At 32.6% G+C, this 22,544-nt stretch overlaps 1 protein-coding gene across 6 annotated transcripts in view; it reads left to right on the plus strand.

Annotated features, from left to right (window-relative positions):
- Positions 1-22,544, plus strand: part of Hr3 (nuclear hormone receptor 3 ROR-beta) — a 671,278-nt gene that overhangs the window by 636,854 nt on the left and 11,880 nt on the right. For 5 of the 6 annotated variants that reach the window (XM_081736348.1, XM_081736349.1, XM_081736347.1 and 2 more), the window contains exons 3-7: positions 11,123-11,285; positions 14,562-14,752; positions 18,580-18,798; positions 20,806-20,945; positions 21,916-22,048. In XM_081736348.1, the coding sequence (XP_081592474.1) occupies positions 11,123-11,285; positions 14,562-14,752; positions 18,580-18,798; positions 20,806-20,945; positions 21,916-22,048 (846 nt within the window). The remainder of the gene's footprint in view (positions 1-11,122; positions 11,286-14,561; positions 14,753-18,579; positions 18,799-20,805; positions 20,946-21,915; positions 22,049-22,544) is intronic. The other variant, XM_081736350.1, reaches the window with a different exon arrangement.

Here is a 22,544-nt window from a genome sequence, read left to right on the forward strand (position 1 = left end):
AATGTTTACAAAAACAGAGTGGTAATTCGATTTGGTGATGGTGAAACAGAAACAATGTACATAGGAGGAGGGATAAGACAATAATACTGTTGTTCTCCAATATTGTTCAATATTTATGCTTGAAACTGGCAAAAAAGAAAAGCCTTAGAAAACACAAAAGGAATAATAATGGGAGGAAAGAATACAGATCAATAAATATGCGGATGATCAAGTAGTGTTGGCAGAATCAGAAGAAGAATTGCACCACATGCTTAATCGTACAGGTATTATAACAGCTGGAAAAGAATTCAGAAAGAACAAGGCACCATAAATACATGTATATCTTTAGAATGAAGGATGGCAAATAGAATCAAGTCCCTCGAATACACGAGGAATTCTATTAACAAGTAATGGAGCTGTACAGAAGAAATAGAGAAATAGAGTAGCAATGGGAAAGAAAACAAGAAATGTAGAAGTAAAGAAAGATTGCTTACAGCAAAAATGATACCTATGGATATGAGGAGAAAATTTGCTGTATGTTTTGTTTGGTTTGTTTAAGTGTAGTTTTGCATGGTTGTGAGTCGTATAATCAGAAAGAAAACAAAACATCTAGAATTTTGAAACGTGGTTATAAAAAAAAAGATCGTCAATGGACCAAGAAAATAAAAAATGATGAAGTACTTAGGGGATAGAAAAAACAATAGGTGCAATGAAAAAGAGGAAGTCAAATTGATTGTGGCACACACTGCAACGGAATTGTTTTCATAAAACAACAAATAATACGTAGAAGGGAAAAGAGGAAGCGGAAGAAAGATCGCAGTCCTGAGTACGATGAGAAATGACAAAGTACACGGACAGATGAAAGAAGAGACACAGGACAGAAAGAAATGGAGAGATCCAGTTGCAGTTTGTCATAAAAGAGATCCGTCAAAAAGGAAAAGAAGAATGGGGTACAATAATATGTTTATGAGCAATAAGATACTTGGGAAGTCAGTAAGCAAGGAAAACAGTAGTAATGTTTCTGTTTTGATATAGGCAATGCTGGGAATAGAGTTGTAAAGGAACTTTACACAAACAGGAGATCCCGTAAATTAAATCCACTCTGTAACTTAACTGCAAGTTCTGTAGCATTTTCAGTTAAATATAAAAAAAGGAAGAAAGAAAAGTACGACAATATTTACAAATATACTGTGATTTTAAATGTCTGCATTTTGCACAACGCCAAGAACAAAGAATCTGCTTATATTAAGAAACATACGAAATTATTGCGAAGTATTCCGCTTTGAGTTTAGGATGCTTGGTTTCAAATGCATTTTCAACATTTCTTACTTTCGAAACATCCTATATTTATCGCATGCAATTCAACGCAGCATTCAATTGTCATCTTAAGAGAAGTGTTTGATCAATGATAAAGGGATTTGTTGTTAGATCTTATGATAACACTTGTTTACTTCAATTGTTTACAGATGTTCAATGTGGCGCCAGTTAATATATATATTTATCTATTAGATCTGCATCTATCGTCTGGTTAATGGAATAATTTGGTTATGACGTGCGCATGTCAAGAAATGGGGTCAATCAGGAAAGAAAGAAAAAATGTGTAGTGCAAATATAAACTTATAGTTGTTGAGATTAAGTGATGTGATTATTAACTGGTAAATTAAGTTAAGATTGACAGATATTATGTTTTGTGTTGTTACATAATTTCAACGTTATATATGAGATCAGTAAAATTTAGAAACAGAAGAAGTATATTTTTTATTTCACTGATTTAATGTATTGCTTCTTCCATACTATGCATATTCTGCAAATGTTAGATCAATCTGATCCTCCTTCTTGGTGTTGTTCTTTATAATTTACAATGTATTCCCAGTCCTAATTATAAAAAGAAAATGTTAGTGTGTGCGTCACACTATCCTGGAATAGTATGCAACCCTGCTTAATAGACGTACAATTTTGTTATAGAAAGACAAGGTGTACAGGTAAAATGAGTGTCTATCCTCACTCTTCTGGTCACCAATGAGGGTAATTTTCATTATGGACCATCCTTACCCTTTTGGCCAGTCCGTTTTATACAGTGAATAGGTAGATATTTGTAACAATGCCAGAATCATTGAGCTTCACCTGTACGTACTAATGCAGCTCTGGGAGCTTACCATTGTGAGCAGTGACGGCACCTGAGCGTTATAAGGCAACCTCATTTTCTCTTGGAGAAAATAGTCCCATGTTACTCAATCCCACGGTATGACCAGAGTCCAACTCAACCAGGAAGTTCTGGGTTAACCTGAGGGGACTTGGCCCTGCCTAACTGCTTCTCGTTCTCCAGCGTCGCGAGTTATAGCGAAGGAGTCCAACCATCACCTTTCTGACCTCAAGAGCACATCTTTTTCCCCCATTTGGGAGGTACTCCAAAGGCTTCCCTCTCTAACAGGAACGACAGAGTGTCTGGCTCTACCTACTTCATTTTACAGAAGACTTTCATCGTACATTACCGGTATCTATGGGTGATATAGTCCATCTGCACCAGCCAGTTATTCCCATTTAGGAGGCATCAATCGCTCACCTCCGGTACAATGGCCTGCTTCACATCGTAATATTGTGCGGTATAATGTACACTCCCGGATCATTGACCCGTTTAGGTGGTGATAAGCTCTTTTGGTACCTTGTCTCCTCCGTTAGGGGAGCCATCATCACCTCTACTTATGTCCATCGCTTGTCAACTCACACTCCATAAGAAAGAGTCAAGGGCAGGAGGTGATGTATTCTCTCAGGCTGCACAATGATGTTCAAACATGAAGTGTTTGGCAAGGTAGCCAGCGTTTATGGCTTGAGCCCCTCCTCTTTCCTCAACACGGCCTTGTGAACATCTATGGCAGGATTAGACAAGAGGCACAATTCTTTGTAAGAAATGGGGAAACATCTCAGTGAGTCACGTTAATTCCTAAATAGTAAACAGTCACGTTAATAATGTCACTTGCTTGCTTGACACTAATAGATGTTGCTATCTGTGGGATTGTCGTGTGTGACGAAATCCTGGAATAATTGCATAAAGAACATAGTTGATGTTCAAACTCAAAATTAAATAAATAAATTTTTAAAATATAAAAAATTAGATTTTTTAATTAAGCACGATTTTAACTTATATACCGGACCAAAGGCTTGAGCCAGCAACTAGTATTTTTAAAATTATACAAACTAGCTGAAGTGCTCATTCTTAGCACGCTGAGGATAGGTTTATGTAAAGTATGTGAATCCCTTCCTCCCCATAGGATACGCATAGACGATTAATTTGGACTTAAATAGTTTCGGCAGTGTTCCTATTCATTGCATGGATTGGACACCAATATAGTTTGTTTTCAATTATTTTTACATGTTACCCTCTTCCCACTTCAATCCATACCGATGGAGCTTGGACTTCAGAAGCGTCGGGAGTGACACTTCATCCAATCGATCCCGAAAACTATGAATTAGGCACTAATATCGATTTGAGTTCCCTCGTAGCTGTATGGTTAGCATACGCATCTTTCACGCGGGAGAACCCCGGTTCGATTCCCTGCGGGAACCAATGTGGTTTGGATCCCACGTTAAGCTATAGGTCCACGTCTCATGTGGCCTCGCTGCTGAAAGGGGCGCTAAACCCCTGAAATATAATCAAACAAACTAATATCGTCCGTTTGATTATTCTACATGTCATTCCTCTCACACCTTCACCTCTCGCCGAAAATATGCTAAAACCTAAGTTAGGCCAGGGTTCAGTCATGTACCAAAAATAATTAAAATTGGTGCACGTAGCCGTCAAACTTACTATTTTTTACGTGCCTTACCTCTTACCCTTTAGCCCCTTGCCGAAAATGTGCTACAAACCTAAGTTAGGCAAGGGTACATGCATGTATCAAAAATAATCAAAATTGGTTCACCCTTTTAGGAGCAGTTCGCTGACAGTCATTTCTTTTATATAGTATATTCCCCTTAAAAGGGGGAATTCTCAGAGACATTGCGACACGGGTCAAGATACTCAATTTTCGCATAAATATGATGCTCGCTTCCCCTTTAGGATATGCATTTTAATCAAAGTAACATATAAACTAAATGAAGCTGTTATCTAATCCTGTATTAAAAATCAAGAAATTCGTTGCATTGGTCTAGTAGAAGTTTGCGACAAACATAATTAAAATAATTTTAATATAGATAGAAAAATTGCCTCTTGCGACGCCTGAAAACAGGAATTTTCAGTAACGCTGAGTCACGGGTCTCCTTATTTTAAATGAAGAAATTATGTTCCAAGTTTCATCTTCCTAACTTGAGAGAGTCGTGAGATAACTCAAATTTTCGCATCAATGTTGGCCCCCTTTTGCTCTCCTTTAAAATATGCATTTTAATCGATGTAACATGATAAAAGCCTGAGTTAGGCCATGGTCCGTTTATGGACCCAAAATCATCAAAATTGGTCCAGTGGTTTAGCAGGAGTTCGAGGAGCCTTTTTTCCCCCCCTTTCTTTCCATTCACCAACTTCGAAGCAGAAGTAAAATTAAACGTGACAATGGAAACGAGCGTCGATTGACCTGTGATTCCACGGAGGTCTTTGCTCTTTTAAGTGGTTCAAAAATAACTTCACATTACCTTGAACTTGGATCGACCAAGACACGTGTTTTAATACAACCAAGGTGCAATACCTTTTTTTAATGCTTTTTTTAATATTATGTTTGGCTTCTCAGCCGTCTTTTGCAATAAGAAAACTTTCTCTTTTCTTTCTTTCTTTACACTTTATCGCATTTTTTAAAAAAATATTCCGGTTCCAGTTACATTTTTTGTATTTAATTCTATCGTATTGAACTTGATAATGGAGAGTACGTATTGACAGTATGGCTCGCCTGCAGACTTTTTCTTCAGGGATAAATCTACAGTTTAGTAGTATTTAACATCTTACATTTCCAATAGTGGAACATTTTAAGCAGTGTGAATGATCACTTGTGTTTACGATTAGAGTATACATAATAAAATTTCATAGAAAATGTGTATAATACTAATACTAATACTATTAATAACAATACAAAAATTAGTAAAAAAGTAAGTTTAAATAATAAATTAACATGAATTTTATTGTCCTGGGGCTCTCTGTGTGTGCTTTGGGTGCACAGAGTTGCGGATTCGATACCCGGTAGGAGAACCTTGAAATTTGAACACATTAAAGTGGTTCGGATATCGTCTAAAGCTGTAGGTCCACGTTCCATATAGCCTGGGTGCTGAAAGGGACACTAAACTCCAATTCAACAAACCAGTTCTCCTTGGTTCGCTTTCATTTGCATTGATAACTTTGTCCATGATTCCACTCTTATCAAAATGTAATGATGTATGGGAAATGTTATTAGTTTTATAAATGGAAACCAAACATACACAGCACATCTTTTGAGAAGAAAGCATCCTTTACAGTTTGTCACGACCACGATTAACAATAGATGATGTGAAAATAATATTTTCATTTAAAAAAAATAACAGAGAAACAAAAGACGGTCGAAACTCTGAAGAATACGGTATTTTTAAACCCCTTTTAGAAGACTGTCGGAATTCGTCTTATACTATTAGGGTCTAATACATGTTTCTGCGAGCCAATGTGTAGCGTTGTCCGCAGATACCGATTGCAACGAATTCGCGACATACCCACTCAGTTCATCCTTGCTTTTTCTGTCTCTATTCACGATTTTGTTTTTTAGCAGTAATAGAACCTGTTGCTGCGTTTTTGCTGCTTTCATATTTTGTTCATCTGGAAAACAGTTTCCAAACTGAACCGAACGTTTCTCGAGATATTACAGTGTTGTATATCAACATAATATTGAAAGTATATAGTAATAAATACTTTTCGCATATTTTTCGGTTGATTCAATTTTAGTAATCTTAATTAGTGTAGAGTATATAACTGAATATTTTTCATACAGTTTTGCGTAATTCTGGCGTTAAGGGTTAAGGGTGTTTTGTTATCACTCCCGCTATTTTTCTTCTAAATATTGAATAAATCAAAGAAAATCAAATAAATTACGACATCATAGGCTGGTTAGCGTACTCGCCTTTGGTCTGAGAGACCCGGGTTCGATTTCCGGCAGAAGCTCACGTGGTTCGGATCCCACGTTACGATAGGTCCACGTCTCATATAGCATCGTTGCTGAGAGGGACGCTAAATTCAAAATCAGATTAAATCAAACGACGTAATAGACCTATATAGTCAACTAGGCAAGTGAAACGAAGACTCTGACGTAACATTGTCGTGTAGTAAAAGGATGTACCTAAGCCATGGAGTGGGCCCAAGAAAAAAAGGGAAAAGCTTCAGATGGCCCAATGTAATTAATGTGAACCATAACTTTTTGTCTGCTCTTCTACTGTTCTTCACTGAATGCAGCCTTATAAACGCTACATACATGTATGGAAGATTCTTTTCTCAACAATCTAGATATAAGAATAGTCATTGGATACGCTGTTAAGTATGCCTGAAATGAGGGCACTCATTGTCTAGTGTATCTTTTTTCTTTTCTAATCATCAATACACACTTTTGTCTGCGCAATCTGTATACTCCTTCAGATTATACTTTTAAAATTGCACTTCACAAAAACTACTAAAGCTACTGTTATTTATGTTATTTAAGAGTTGATCTGAAGAATAACTAGAACTCAAATGGCAACTATGTACAAAGGTTAAATCGACATTTCTACACTTTTTTTCCATTGAAATTTGAATTCAAATGTCTAAAAATTTAAAATAGTGATCAAAAATCGATAAAATTAACATAGACATGTTGACCACCGGCTTCTATATACTTCAACTACATTTATGCAGTTTAAAACTTCTTTTCACATCAGTTTACGTACTCTCGAAATGCTAACAACTGTTCAAAATTTTAATTACAGACTAGCAGAAATTCTATTACATCTGTTAATATTCATAAGTATATATCATATAACTGTTTAGTTGTTATATGAACAGTGTGACAAATTTATTTAACAGTAAATTTAGTTAACAACTACTTAAATATTTATTGTGCAAAAATCTATGAACTTTCAATTCCTTTACAATATCTAGTGTTCATCTAAAATTTTAAGTAGTTCAAACAGCGCTACTCAGTTTGGCCAAAAACGAACCTTCATGATTTTTGCCTCTGATTTACTTAAACTGATATAAAAAAATATTGAATCTACAAATGTTTTCCTTTGAATTTATTTGTACGAAAAGTGAAGGAAGCCAGAATAATCAGTTTTGGGAACTGACTCAGAAAGCTCGATAGAATTAAAACTTCACTATGTGCCATACTCAGCGCATTTGATAATAATGGGTTCAATTTTTGATGTTATATCACAGAATGAACAAGATATCTATTGTGGGTTATTGATGGAAATAAGGCCAGAGAAGCAACAAGTTCTGGAATTAGAAAAAGAAAAGAAACATGCTAGGAATAACTCAGAATTCCGTATGATGAATCGACTGCATTTTGTAGAACTTTAGAGATGATCACTCTTCGATGATGCAGCAGTTTCTGTGGGGTGATGAGGGTGAAAAGGGGAGACACAGATGTTGATTTACCATCAACGGGGTTCGAAACCCGCTGTGTGTGGTGTGCTGTGGGCGGAGGAGGAAGTAAAAGCTAAGAGGGTGAACGTCCCGTAACTCGGGTAAATCCCATCGATCGTCGCCCAAAATGTAGGTCTCGTATCACGTGCCAGTGATGACTCCGCAGTCACTGGAATCAGCAAAAAACTCAGGAATATGTGAACCGGAACTGATTAATCACACTTTTTGGAATCGCTTTGTTCTTAATGAGAAACCTGTTAGTTTGTTTGAAGTTTTCCCGTGGCGACAGAATTTATTTATATGATGTAATAGTTAATTGTTTTACACTTGATTTTTTTCTTCATGTGAAAAAGGGACGCCGTTAGGGGTATGAATTATGCAATTAAAGAGCCTGTATTAAAGAGCATTTATAAGTGGAAAACTCCTTATTCAAATTCTGAATTATAAACCTGAATTTGGTTTACATACCACCTAAAGCCAATACAGCATAGGAATCAAACCTAAGATGTATTGGTATCTACTTCGCTCTATCATTACACTTAATTTGCTGTGGAATATTGATGTTAATTTTGACTATAAGATTAGGGTTTCGCTGGATATTTTGTTTGATTAGGTTTTTGATCATTACAAACATATTTTATTAATATTACACTGGTTCTTTTTTTTTCGAAATACGAAACTATAGATTAAGTACTAGTCTATTGAGACAAAAAAAAAAAAAAAAGTAAGGAAACACATTTAGTCGCCCCCCTAATTATCAATCTCGTATTTTAAAGCTCACTTTAACTGCGTCTAAAAGTTAGTTCTTGATTAGATTTGCCATGGCCTCTGTAAATGTGCATGTACTCTTTTAATTGGTTTATATTTATGTTCTTTGCTAACGACGAGCCTACATAATACGAGATGTACAGTTTGAACTGGAATCTGAACCACTGCAGTGGGTTCAATGTCTTCCCACCAAGAATCGAACCCGAGATCTCACACGCTAGTCACTAGACCAGAAAGAAGGACGTGTATACAGCTTTCCAGATCACACTCAATAAAAGTACTTCAAACCAGGTTTCTTGGAAGACGAGTTAGAAATATAGATATAATGAAAACCATATGACCAAAGAATAGAACAAATATCATTATTAAAAGAATGCACTAGCTCTTCCACTTTGAACATTTCTGTATGTGATTGAACCATCTTACAAACACCAAAATTTAATCATGTTTTACTTCAGTTCTCAAGGAATTTTTCAGGTGGTGTTGGCGCATCTAAAAATTCTTAATCATCTGTTCGATTTGAGATTATTTTCAATTTTGGTCCTCTTCTTCTTTTAGAGTTATTGTCCGTATTACAATACTACCATTGAACAGAAGTGTGTAAAGTAATCGTTCAATTGGAACTGGAATCATTGTCCAGTGATCTCAACGTACTGCCGCGTTTGCCTGTTTCGCGCTGATGTGCATGTGCATCAAGTGATCCCATCCCAACTTTTTAGATTTTCTTTTTATTTGTATTTATATATGTGTGTGTGTTGTAATTGAACCCCATTCCAGGCAGTAAATCTGATACGTCTGACATCAATTGCTATGGAGACAAAGTGTTTATTTACGGATTCTGTTTCTTCACATACAATCGTATCTTGAGAATATAGCCGTGTTTGTTCCTTGGTACCCTTGTTCGTTCCCAAGTTTAGAGAATGATCTCTTTTCTTTAGCAATAAATCAAATAACTTACTCTTAGAAAGGAACAATTATCTAGGTATCGCATATTTTGCTAAAGTCAATTCTATTGCCGTACGTTTGATAGCTGTTACTTAAACACATTTCATAAAATATTCATCTCAGGCTAATCTGGTACTCGATAAGGTGTTAAATTTTGCTCACAGTTTATCTTAAAGTTTGGGATAAAATGAAGATAACCAGTGCCAGAGATGTTTAGGAAGTTCGAGCTGCTTACAGCCTGAGATAATATTGTACTTGTTTTCAGTCCCCTTCCCGAGACGTAGTCCTGGCCTGGAATAAATAATCTAAAACCATACAAGTGACGAACTTCTTTGGTGAGAACGGTGGTATAATTGTAGACTGAAAAGAGGCAGTGTGGTTCTCTCAAGAAAGGATGAGTGAACTAAGGAGGAATAAGTGTTATCAATTCGCTGCCATCATCAAAAGAGAAAAATAAATCTGGTAGAAACAGGTTAGATCACCACGTCTAGAAGTTTCAATTTCGTCCGGTAGATGTCAGCAGCTGGAGGGTGTTTGCTGCCATCTAACGGCGCGATGTATAACTTCTAGCATTCTATAATATACATCTTTGTTTCAGTAGTAGAAAATGGAACATGAATAGCCACCATTACCCGTACAGATGTTGACAGATTGACTCCATTATAAGCTCGGCCAAGATAATGATTATAGCTATCTATTTAAAAAAATAATTAAAAATCCCTTTCGTTCAAATGTTATCCTGTGGAGTAACGGGGCGTATGTACAGGCATTACAATGTTATAACGTTCACAAACATAATTCTAATAATTAACGCTTTCGCTCCTCCACGAAATTTCAGGTGTATGATAGTCTGCCTCTCAATACAAAAATATAAGTTGATGGTCGTATAGAAAACTGTTGAAATGTCAACACAAGTGGTCACTTACTGAATAATAGCAACACACGAGTGTGCTTATATTTTCAACTTTCTGATCTAGCCATGCGAGAACAATGATAAAACCTATTTGACAAAACTATTCGATAGATTAAAAAAAAAAAAAAAAATCAGAGTTCTCAAAGGTAAGAAGATAATGACTTACAAGCATTATCCTATGCATATTAATAGTAATTACCAAACCTTATAATGGTCGCCTTTAATTTTGCATGATTGATATCAGCGACTATGTACACCTTTCATGTTATCCTAAATGTTGCGTCCAATGGTAATCATTCCTTACAACCGTACCTACTGTACTTTACCTCAGTAATTCAGTCACAACTTTTGAAACTAAATGTTAAAGCTACTAATTTCGTAGTTGAAAGATCGTCGTTCAGTTCTAGACCTATCATAAAAAAAAAAAAAAAAAAAAAAAAACTCTAATTTTACTAATTGAATTACACAATAATTTCAGAATAACAATAAGGATAAAGCTAATTACTTCCTTGTTTCTTTCTTCAAATGTGATTTCCCTAAGATCTGGAGCTGGGGCAAACTGGGCTCCATCAGCAGCCATATTTCAGTTCAAGCTTATTATTATTATCAATGAGGTATACGAATAGATTACATTTTGTAATTCGAAATTTATGATTTTAAAAGCAAAATAATAAAATACAGATAAACGCATTTCGCAGTTTGATGGCAATATATATTGACTGTTTACGGTATCTGATTTGACAAAAACAAGTTAAATACACATGAAAATATTACTAGAAGAAGTATTACAAATATCATTTAAAAAAAAATTAGTTTGAAAAATATGTTCATATTGCCGTTGCTTTTTCCTGAAACAGTAAACGATTTGTTGTAATTTTCTTATTTTAAAGTAACAAAGTTAAGCACTTTGGATGAATTCCAAAGCAATAAGTAATATTGTATCTTTTTTTTCTTTCTTCCAGCTGTGAAGTTTGGTCGGATGTCGAAAAAGCAACGAGAAAAAGTCGAAGACGAGGTTCGGTTTCACAGAGCCCAGATGCGCGCGCAAACCGAAACGACGCCCGACAGTTCCGTATTCGACCAACAACAACCGTCCTCCTCAGACCAACTACAGTACAACGGGGGGTGAGTGAATTGTGCAAAAAGTTGTCATTTAAACACTTTCACAAGTTTCTTTTTTTAAGTTTATTCGAAAGTGTTCCGTTTCAAATAGTTCAGTAATATAAAAATGAAAGCAGCCACAAATAAATTTTAAAATATAATTTTAATTATGTAGTGTAATCATTTAGAACGTTTCCCGGTTTATTGAGATGGAGTTAAACAATATGTTTATATATCATGACTGAGTTTATATCTTACAAATTCCACAACTTGAAAGTCTTTTAAAATAAAATAAAAATAAATAAAATAAAATAAAAGACACATCACTTATCTATTTAAAGAAACAAGTGGTAAACAAAATAATAATTTGGAGAAAAATAGTACGAACGTATTAGAACAGAAAATGCCATGACATAAAGTGATAAGATTTTGTGAAGTGATTTTTATAGTTAAAATAAATACATCATGATCGTGTCGTGATGATGTCAAATAGACCTGCTTCTGATGGCAATTATTTCGAATTAATAGTAACCCTAAGATAAAAAAACTATCTAAATCGGCAATTGTGTCTATATATATAAAGCCAAATTTACAAGTTCACCTGTAGGAAGCGTAGTATGTATTTTGGAAGTAAATAGATTAAATTTATTGATAAATACCTTATTGCAGCATCTTGTTGAAGAATTGAAACCATTATAGTTGATAAAATCAAACGATTTCGTAAAGACAGCTTCAGAGTAAACAGTCTTCTATTTTTGTATATGTATATTAAAGAAGATAATACGACCTTTTGCATTTTTTTTACACCAACCAGAAATTGTAATTATCACCAACTAAAAGTAAGACGTTTAACTTCCCTAACATGGAAGTGGAAGAAAGGTAAAATTGTTGCAGATCAAATCCTTCTCGTTCAAAACATCTTCAGTTCTTGAACAATAATAGTCGAATTTCTCCGAAGACAATGAGTGGATTCTTGATTTTGTATACTTTTGTGTTTTATTGAGAAGGCTAAGAAGAGGAAGGACGTGTTGTAATGATCAGTTACATCTGTAATTTCAATTATTATAAATTGAAAGTAAATAGGATTCATAAATTCATGTCTAAAATAGATTAAACAAATTTGAGAAAATAATTATATGCAGTATTATTGTTCATAGTTAGCCAACAGTGGGTTTCAGGCTCAAAACAAGTGCTAGAGCGTTTTGTCTTTCCTTTGTGACTTCACTCAGGGTTTGATAGAGGATTTATTTCAATAAGAAATAAAACAGGGTTTTATATTCTGACTAAACTAACTCTTCAGAATTCGCCTTTTTTTCCCCACAGCTTGTCTAGTTTATTTACTTTATTTACTTTACTAAGCTTCATCCAAATAAAATTCAATTTTTCGTTCAAAATGATTACATTACTGTAATTAATATTGTTTGTTTCAGATTTATTGATAGAGGGACGTAATGCTACTGCTAACATTTGAAAAGTAGTTTATTTTCCTAAATTTGTTGTTTCGTGTAAAAGTTGTTCTTTTTTGTCAATTACTGAAATAAAATATATGAACTTGGCTCCTGCAGAGTAGCTCTGTAAGACTTGCATCTCTCAACTTAAGGCTGCAGCAATGGAATATTTTCATTGTATTGCACAGTGTTTTCCACGAATAAATATATATTAACTACCACATTTATATTAATAGCAAAATGCGCACAAACTTGTCACATATGTTTGTAAACACTTAACTTACCTAGTTTATAGGATGGCATCCTATTCTATTAGAAGAAACTGTGAGTATTCACATATTTGTTCGGTATTTTCTTTTCCTTTTCCTGTGTGTGGTTCTATGTATGTATCCCTATCTTCTAGATTTCCAAATCTTTAGTTTAATGGGCATATTTTAGTGCTTCATTTTTTAAAAATTTATAAAATGTGTAGTTTGAAACAAAAATTACAAAAAATTAACTATAATATATATAATATATCAGAGCAACTTTAACTAGGAGGACATGCTACTGGTGTTAAGAATGGGTGAAGGCTCTAATTACAGGGAGTTTTATTAATGCATGCAGCTGAAATTTTGAGGAATTGAGTCTTAAATACAAGAAAAAAGTGTATATGATAGAGCCTACAAAACCTCAAAGATAATTTCTACCATAAGAGATACTTATAATTCACAAGCTTAACATTTACTGCTAATCAAGTCGTAAAATACAGGTAATACGTGTCCTTATGAAGAATGCCGATCTTATGAACATCTAAACTCATCGATGTTATGAAAGTATTGTTGTAAAATGGAGGGAAATGTTAGATGAAAGAATATAATACTATACAGTACTGCGTTTCTGAAAATAAACTTTTGCTATGTTTCGACACTTTATTTTACCTTCAGGGAAAGAATCGTTAATGATTGTTTAAATACCAACGTTTCTACCACGTGTCTTTTGCTCCGGGATTGAAATAATGTTCACTCTAATGAATGTAGCAAACTATTTCGGTTGCTGAATTACTAAAAACAAAGACACATTATTACTTGCATACATACAACACTAAAAATATTTTTCTGTAGGGTAAATGCATTTTATGAGGTAGGAAAACAGGAGCCAATCTAGTGAAATAGAAACATTCAACAGCATCTAATTAAGAAAAGAACAGTTAATTGGATATATTGGATCACAGATTGAAAAGGAAAAGTTAATTGAATATATTAGAGAACATTTCTTCTAAATTCATATTCTAATTTAAAAAACGTGATTAGAACCAGAAGACGACTTTGTCTTCTGCAAAGCACATAGACAAAGTGGAATTACTATCAAAGTTGGTACATTTTTATATATTAAAATTACATTTCAGCCATGTCATATACACTTACTTCTTGTGGAAAGTTACATAATATTACACATAATAATGATTAATAGTGATAGTTGCTGAGTAAAATAAATTCAAGTAGCTTGTTGAAATTTTTTACTCGCAAGTAAAAGTTAGAGTTTCTAAGAACTTAAATTCACGAATTATTAGACGTACATTGATTTAATTCCTGAAAGTAATTTTATTCCATGCTTTCAGTGATTTGTGGTCAATTCTATATTTTCAATAAAAGAAAGGTATAAGTGTTTATTAAAATAAACTGCGTGTTTCTCACAAACTTAAACCATTAGCTTTTACCTAATATTTCATTTATCTATTTTAAGAAATTTTCATATATAAGGAAAACAATTTATTTCTGTATAATTTTCTACTGTTGTTTAGTTTGTTGAATATATGTTTATCTATGTGGAAAGGTATACAGTGTCTTTGGTAAATTTTTTTCTCTCGCAGGTATACGTACAGTAACGATCTGCCTACCTACACCCCTCCTAATGGTTATACAGCATTCACAACAACGCAGATGTATGACATCAATGCTGCTGATCCGTACGTGGACAGCACAACAACATTTGTTGATCCTCGGCCCACTCCCATTGAAGCTGTGGCGGACAGCGCCATGGTAACAAACATCGTCACGACAGGTAGGACTATTTATTCTTTTACTGTACCTAGTAACGTAAGTTTTTTTATATGGTGTAGCATGTTTCAACCAAAATATTGTGCCTTTCTGTATATATATATATATATATATATATATATATATATATATATATATATATATACAAGTCTTGTATTTTTTGTATGAATAGATGCATGCATAATATATATATATATATATGCGTATATGTAAGTGTTTGTCTTGATTGCACTGCTTTTACTTGTAATAGCAAGTTTACATTGTATGTTTTTTTAGTTATTTTTTAGATTCATGTTTTCGAATGAAATACTTCTTTGTCTTTAATAATTCTCATTAAAAAACTTAAAGAAAACTAGTATTGTTAAACTGGTCACTTACATTTAATTACTACTAACATTCAAATTGAAACCCGTTATTATTAGAGACTATTTACAGATTCGGTTTTCAGAAAATCAAATTCCAGAATGTGATCAATTAAAATGTCAGTTTTGATATACACACAACATATTCATATATCTCTGCAATTTTTTATTAAAATCAGGTCAAATAACTAAAATTAATTATTTCTTTCCGCGAAAAACAAGCTCCAGTGGTTCCTTGTTTCGGATTGGATTTCAGGTGCAGGCATTTTGACCCAGATTCAAACCCGAGTTTGGATATTATACAGCCTCAGTGCTGAATAATGACTTTTAACCTTCAAAAAATCAATCAGAATCACTCAATCATAACTTAACAAGAATACTACGTTACGTTCACTTTCTTGTACATCTCGAAATTTCCAATAAGATTAATATGTGTCTAAGAATTGAAATGATAAATTTCGCCTGGCTTTACACAGCAGAGACTTAATATCAGATGATCAGAATTGATACACGTATTAGAGACAATTGAATAAGGAAAAATACTAACATTATGGTCGTTATTTTTAAAATTTGATGTAATGAATTATATTGTAGTATCTCATGTAGTTAGATCTCATCCATGCTTTTATTATTACTTATCACTTTTGAAAACGTGGCAAAAAGAAAATTTCAGTGTAGTAATTAGTTACATAACTTGTCAATATAACGAGTAACACAACGAAAATTATATTGACCATAATGAAATTCACAAAGGGTCAATAAATATATTGTTCAAGTTTTCCCAAACTGTTTTAAGAGATGATGAAATTGTTATTATATTATTTCATCATTTCCTGGAATACAAAAAAAGATATCGTTGCTAAGCATAAAGTTTAGTTTATTTACTAAATGTATTATTTTTAACGTGAGTAATTTAATCCTTCTCAATAATGAATGTAACGAAGCACGAAATCTGCCTTCATAGCTTGTTTTTTTAACACGTTAATTTTTGTTTTCTTTAATGCTGCTAAGTGTCGATTTTGGTAAACTACTTGATAAAAGTATGAATTAAACCTAACCTAAACTAAAATGAGTACTAAAGTTACCTCTAGTAAAAATACACAAGTTAGAAATTTTTAGTTGATCTCAATATGTCATTCGAAGGAAGTTAATAATATTCAAATTAAATTTTACAATTTTTTCTATCCTAAATAGTGAAAATCACTTCATAGATATAATGAAACGTGGCAAATATTATAACAACATTCATTCACGTAAAAAATGTTTTGTAAAAACTGAGTTTATTTAAAAGGAATTTACAGAAGTGAAATTATTAGTAATATTCTTTATTATTGTGCAGAGCAAAGATAATATGAGCATTCAGTATATATAAGTAGTGAGTGTACTTTTACAGATTGATCACATTGTTTATAGGTGAAAATTACCGTAGGAAAAAGTATTCGTGAGACGATTGAATCAATCCTTTAAATTCTGTTTTTAATTAGATATAATTAGATATTAATTGTGTTTTACTATAGTTATCTGGAAGAAAAATGTTTCTTTTAATATTTATTTATATTTTATATTATGCTATACTGTGTATTTTTGTAGCTATTACATTTATATGTATTTTGTGTTCTTCAATTTGGGATTATTCATTTAAGTTGCATGCCTTGTTGTGGGTAGCAGGTGTGGTTTAAAACTGTCAAGCAGAACATTTTTATTTTCTTCGTTTCTTTATAGAAACCTTAACTAAGTTTATGTGTTCATTTAAATCATTTTATAATGATAGACTTCATGATAATATATACCGTGTGCGTGGGTTTTCTCGGGGTTCTCCCGTTTCCCCCCACTTTCTTCATTCCACCATTTCATTCATTACTCATCATTACCTTCACCTTTAGCCTAACCGGCATAATCGTGGGACGTAAAACTCAAAGATTTCATTTTTCATGATAATATAATTCGATAAAATAAAAGTAAGTTATTCAAATATCAGGACGAAATTAGTTTAACTGAATCTACCTAAAACACCATCATTCTTGTAAAAATTAGATTGAATTATAATTGCTCATCTTCAAACATTTGTATATAATCCCATTTATCATCTTACGGATATCGGCTTTTCTAAAAATGTAATTACAAGAAAAACACATAATAAAGAATTTACTTTTGTAAAAATAAAAAAGTATAGAGGTAAAATTAGAAACTAGATTTGACGTATTCTAGAGAATCTCCCATCCATTCTTATATTATTATTTTTAATTTTCAATATTGAAAAAATATATATATATTAGTAATTTCATGAGTTTCTCGTGTAACAGTGATATACATTATAGATATTTTAGGAAGTTCTAACATAGTTTATTTAGTTACATATTTGTGTAGGGACGGACCCACTAGCAGAAGCGTATGTTTATTATGCATTCCAACAAACAGAAACTCTTAACAGGAGCAGTATAAAGAATAATGTGAAATTTTCAACATTATAGATTTGTTCACATTTTCAAATATTTGGTTCGTACTATTTTATTATAAGAATATACATATGTATGAGATTAGTTTCTAACAGCCTATTCATGAGTTAGAACAACTTTTGCCATTGGGATACTTCATACAGTAATTGGAATACTTCATACAGTACTTTGGATATTTTCATACAGTAATCAGTACTTAAAAGAAGAAATTCTATAATCTGATTCGTAAATTTTAATATTTCATTTATACTCTGTAAAAGAGTAAATTGATGTACAATTTCGTTTTGTTAAATGCTTCACGATTTCCAATCGGACTTTCTAACACAAAAAAATATATATATACTGATAAACAAATGCGAAGTTGATGATAATTAAATCAATGACAGTAATATTTTGCAACGTCTATGCATCTTCGAAGATATCTTTTTCTTTAAGCTTGACAATTTTAAACCATATCATATTTTGCCTTGTTGTCAAAAATGAATAAGGTCACTCAAATAAACGAAAACAGAACTAACATAATTTAATTGTATTATGTTAGCAAATATTATTAATATTGATATTTCTGTCTCAATTTTCCCTCTTCAATTTTATGTATTTCAATAGTCCTTTAATTTTTTAAGTAAAAGGGAAATTTCTTTCGAAGCAAAGTAGAGTTCCTAAAATTTAAGAAAGCTAATGTATGGATATAAAACATAATTTACACACAGAGGGATTTCCAATACAACTTTTATTTTTATTATTTCATGTTTAATCTATTTCCTCAAAGAAATTTATAAATAAATGATAATAATTAATAATTTATAATTTATTTGATAAGTAACTGTGAAATCATTCTTAATATATTTGTTTATAACTTTGTTTTCGTATAACTTGAGTGAACCTTCGCGTTATAGCAATGAAATGCCAGAAATGCATGGCTTCATAAAGCAAATACATAATTATAAGCATTGATTGAATGAGAGGTAAAGGGCTCGCTTTAAGCTGGTGTGGTTCCTCTTCCTCTCCTGCAGGGGGCAAGCCGGCTCTAGTCATGCGTGGAATGAGGCTCGGTGGTGGTGGCAGCATGGTCTCGGTGAAACAAGAGGTGGACAGTCTCACCACTAACACTACTACCACTACTCCCACAACTTCTCCTGCCTCGGGTATGGTGTCAGGGTTTGTAGATAGCACCACATTTCCCTCCCGGCAGCAAGTTACTACGGTTGCCGAAGAGGAAGACATTCATCCCAGTAAGATTCAAATGCTAACAATGGGCTTTATTCTTCCTAAGTTTGCTCAATAATGTAGTGCAAAGCTGTTTTCTTGTAAAAACGCAGTGTCCTGAGTTTTTTTTTTTTTTTTTTTTTCGCCTTTTGCTTTAGTACAAGCTACATACGGAATTTTAAAGAACTTGATGAACTTAATTGAAACACACAGAAATCTAGAAACAATAATGCTTGTACTAAATTGTGGGCAAACTTAAAGTACTCGTAATAGTATTATACCTAGGTAGAATAATTTGAGTAGTCATTATTTAATTCCATGCAGTATACAATGTAATGTAATATTGCATTGACGAACAAGGGATGATTTACGAATATCTGTTATATTTTAACACATTTCTTCATCGTGCTATATTTGTTTGTGCTGTATGGCCATACTCAGGAATTAGTTCTAGAATATGTACCTAAATTTGATAGGTGTATTTATAACATCTTGTTATTCGTTGTATTAAGGAATAAAGGAAGTAAAATAAATATAATTTGATGAAAAAACCGAAATCTCTTCAGTTGAAATTCTTATGTTCTGGTTGACGAATTAATATGAGTGCGAACGCGTTTCTTGTCAAAGCAGTGGGTTATATATCTTTCGTATAATGTTAATTCTTCATTGACATTGAGAATTCTAATGGTGATCATGTTGAAAAACTGAACATCACTCTTGGAAGTTCTTCACTCGTACTTGTAGGTAGTACTTTTGTTCAAACAAATAATGTTAATGTTGAAATACTACATAGCAACAAAGACATTCAAATTTTAAGAACATTGTGCATATGATGAAATGTGTGCAATAAATACATGATATATAATATTCGGTAAAAATGCATTTGCTTATCTCGATTTTTGAACAGTGTGTGTGTGTGTATTTCTTTTTTCTGTACAACAGTTAGGCACTAATTTCTACGTGCTAAAATCTAATAGGTAGGCTGAGAATACGAATATTTTTTATCTTTGTATCGAACTTATTATACATTTAAACGATAATTAATTGAGTTTATAATTGTACCAAGAAACTATTAAATTCGCACATTATTATAGGCGTATAATAGTACTTGTGTAATAATGGCCTGAAACTTCAATTACTCTATTCGTTAATGTTTTATTGCGACTATTAATTTGTTGATATAAATGTTTCACATCTTTCCACCTTGCATGTGAAATGTCGGCAGGTGAGGTAATGTTAATATTTGATTTTATTATTAAAAGAATTTGAGATTCCTTTTATTATTTTTTAGTTTAGATCAGCTAGAATTAACTGTTCGTGTAAGCAATTACTCCATCTATTGTAAACTACATACATTGATTGTAATTACAGATTGAGAACAACACTGTAAAATTTAATTCTATTATTCTCGATTTATGTTTTTATAGCTTTGTGTATTTCCTCTTCAACATGACAACAATGATCTTGTTCAGTTGGCAAAAACTTAATATTATCTGTAAGATCTTTTAAAGTAGAGGAGTGTTTCAACTCTTTAAGCACTCTATTAGCCGTTATATTTATAGAAATAGCGGTTCTTGAGGGAAGCCACTACTTGTATTTATTTTAAGTTTACGTATTTAATATAGCATTTCGTATTTAATATAGCATAGCTATTGATAATTTGATGAAACGTCCCCATAAACTTTACTGTTTAAAGGGAATTTTGATTTCCGTTTTCAATGTGCTAATTGTCCTAATCTTACGACAAAATATGTGTGAAAAAATTAAATATCGCGAAAATTAGTTTTGTGAATATTTACAATTGCTCTTGATAAAATTGAATGATCTAATTGTTACTTACTAAATTACTTTTTGCTATACTACTTCGCCTAACTTCTAATTAATTTGATATCATATTAGATAGTTGGCATATTTGTATTCTTCACCGACAGAGAAATAAAATCGTAATTTTCAAAGTTAATTTGGGTGTAGTTTTTTTTTTTTTTTTTTAATTTTAACTATGAATCTAAAATATTTTTGTTGTTTCCTTCCAGATCCCGCCCAGATTTCAGAACTCCTTTCTAAAACAATAGCAGATGCACACGCGCGCACATGCTTATACACCATGGAGGACATCCAGGATATGTTCAGGAAACCCCAAGATCTCTCCAAAGTCATTTTCTATAAGAATATGGTGAGTATGTAAAAGCAATGGAGAGTCAGTGATGATAGGAATTTAGTTAAAGCAAATAGTTCTCTTATAGTGTCGTTACAGTAATTTCTTGGAGGTTAGTCAGTTTAGTTCAGTTCTTATGCCGTACAGAATATGGAAGCCTATATTTTAATGTGAGGTAACGAAATTACATTTGTTTCCACTGAATTTCGGACTACACTTTAAGATTAACGTACCTATTCGGAAGCCCCGAATTCGTGGTCCAGTACAAAATAAGGGGAAAAAAAAGGATTCTATGGGCAGTGGAAAAAATATAATCAAACGCAGTTGCTTTGTATTATCATTGTTACTCTTATTACCAAAATTGCGATGTAACATATATGAATGAAGAATAGTGATAAAAGAACCATTCAGTAAAAGAAAGTAAAGTTATTATTCTTATCACGTAACGACATTCATGGTACTTTCCGAGATACTACTTACCTTTCCGACCTTTCCGAGGTCAGATGAGTCTTAAACTTTGTCGTATGTGTTAGGAGCAAAAAGAAAGTAGAGAACACTAACCTCATATGTAGTTGATCTGTGATTATTTGTTTGTGTCATGCATATTGCTGTAAATAGACTGAATAGGAAAACCTAGATCTACGTATTATATCTGAAGTATTATAAATATAATTTCTATCAACTCTGAATTTCGTAATTATAGGAGGTTAGGACAGTAAACTTTGGTAAGAGAAGTTTTATATTCAAATTTGTTGTTGGTACTTCTATTTACAAACATGAAATAAATTAATAAGTTAATAGAATTCACTTGCTATGGAGACTTTCTAAAGACGTCTCGTGTACATGTAAAAGGTTCTATACATGACTACACCTATAGTTAAGAAACGATAGGTAAGTATAGAGATGACTATGTTACATGTAGTTCCTTTATAATAATAATAATAATAATTAAGTCACAATTAATTTTTCTTTCTTTTTTCTTGGTCAGGCTCATGAAGAGTTGTGGTTGGAGTGTGCACAAAAACTAACTGCCGTAATTCAGCAAATCATAGAATTTGCGAAAATGGTACCTGGCTTTATGAAACTATCGCAAGATGATCAAATTGTTCTGCTAAAAGCAGGTAAGTTTGATTATTATATTAAATTAAAACTTGTTAACTTGTTCCATATTTTGTGGAACTTGCAATTTTCCGTAAGATATGTATAATTAATTACTTACTTTGTTATAGTTGGCCACGTGAAATGACATATTCCAAATACTTACACATTGGAGTTTATACGTGATTAATGTGTCCTGATATTTTTCAAAAAGTTAATGACCACGAAAACAGATAGGAAGGACTTTGTCAATGGTACGCCGAAACAGCTTCTTCACAAATATAGAAGTTGCGTATTATGTTAGTTTTTCGTGTTTGTTATTAGAAAGATTTAAGAATTTTCTTCACTGTTTCTGATGATTTTCTTGAAGAGTTTCTTCATGTTTATTAAATATTCTTAGGAATATGTGTAGAGCACCATGACCAAATTCAATAATATTTTGGTATTTTAATAAACTAACATATCAGAACACTGAAACGTTTTTGTTTCTTTGGACGAACGGTTAAACTGAGTATAATT

This window comes from Thermobia domestica, chromosome 13 (assembly GCF_964235325.1).
Source record: "Thermobia domestica chromosome 13, izTheDome1.hap1.1, whole genome shotgun sequence".
NCBI classification, from domain to species: Eukaryota; Metazoa; Arthropoda; class Insecta; order Zygentoma; family Lepismatidae; genus Thermobia; species Thermobia domestica.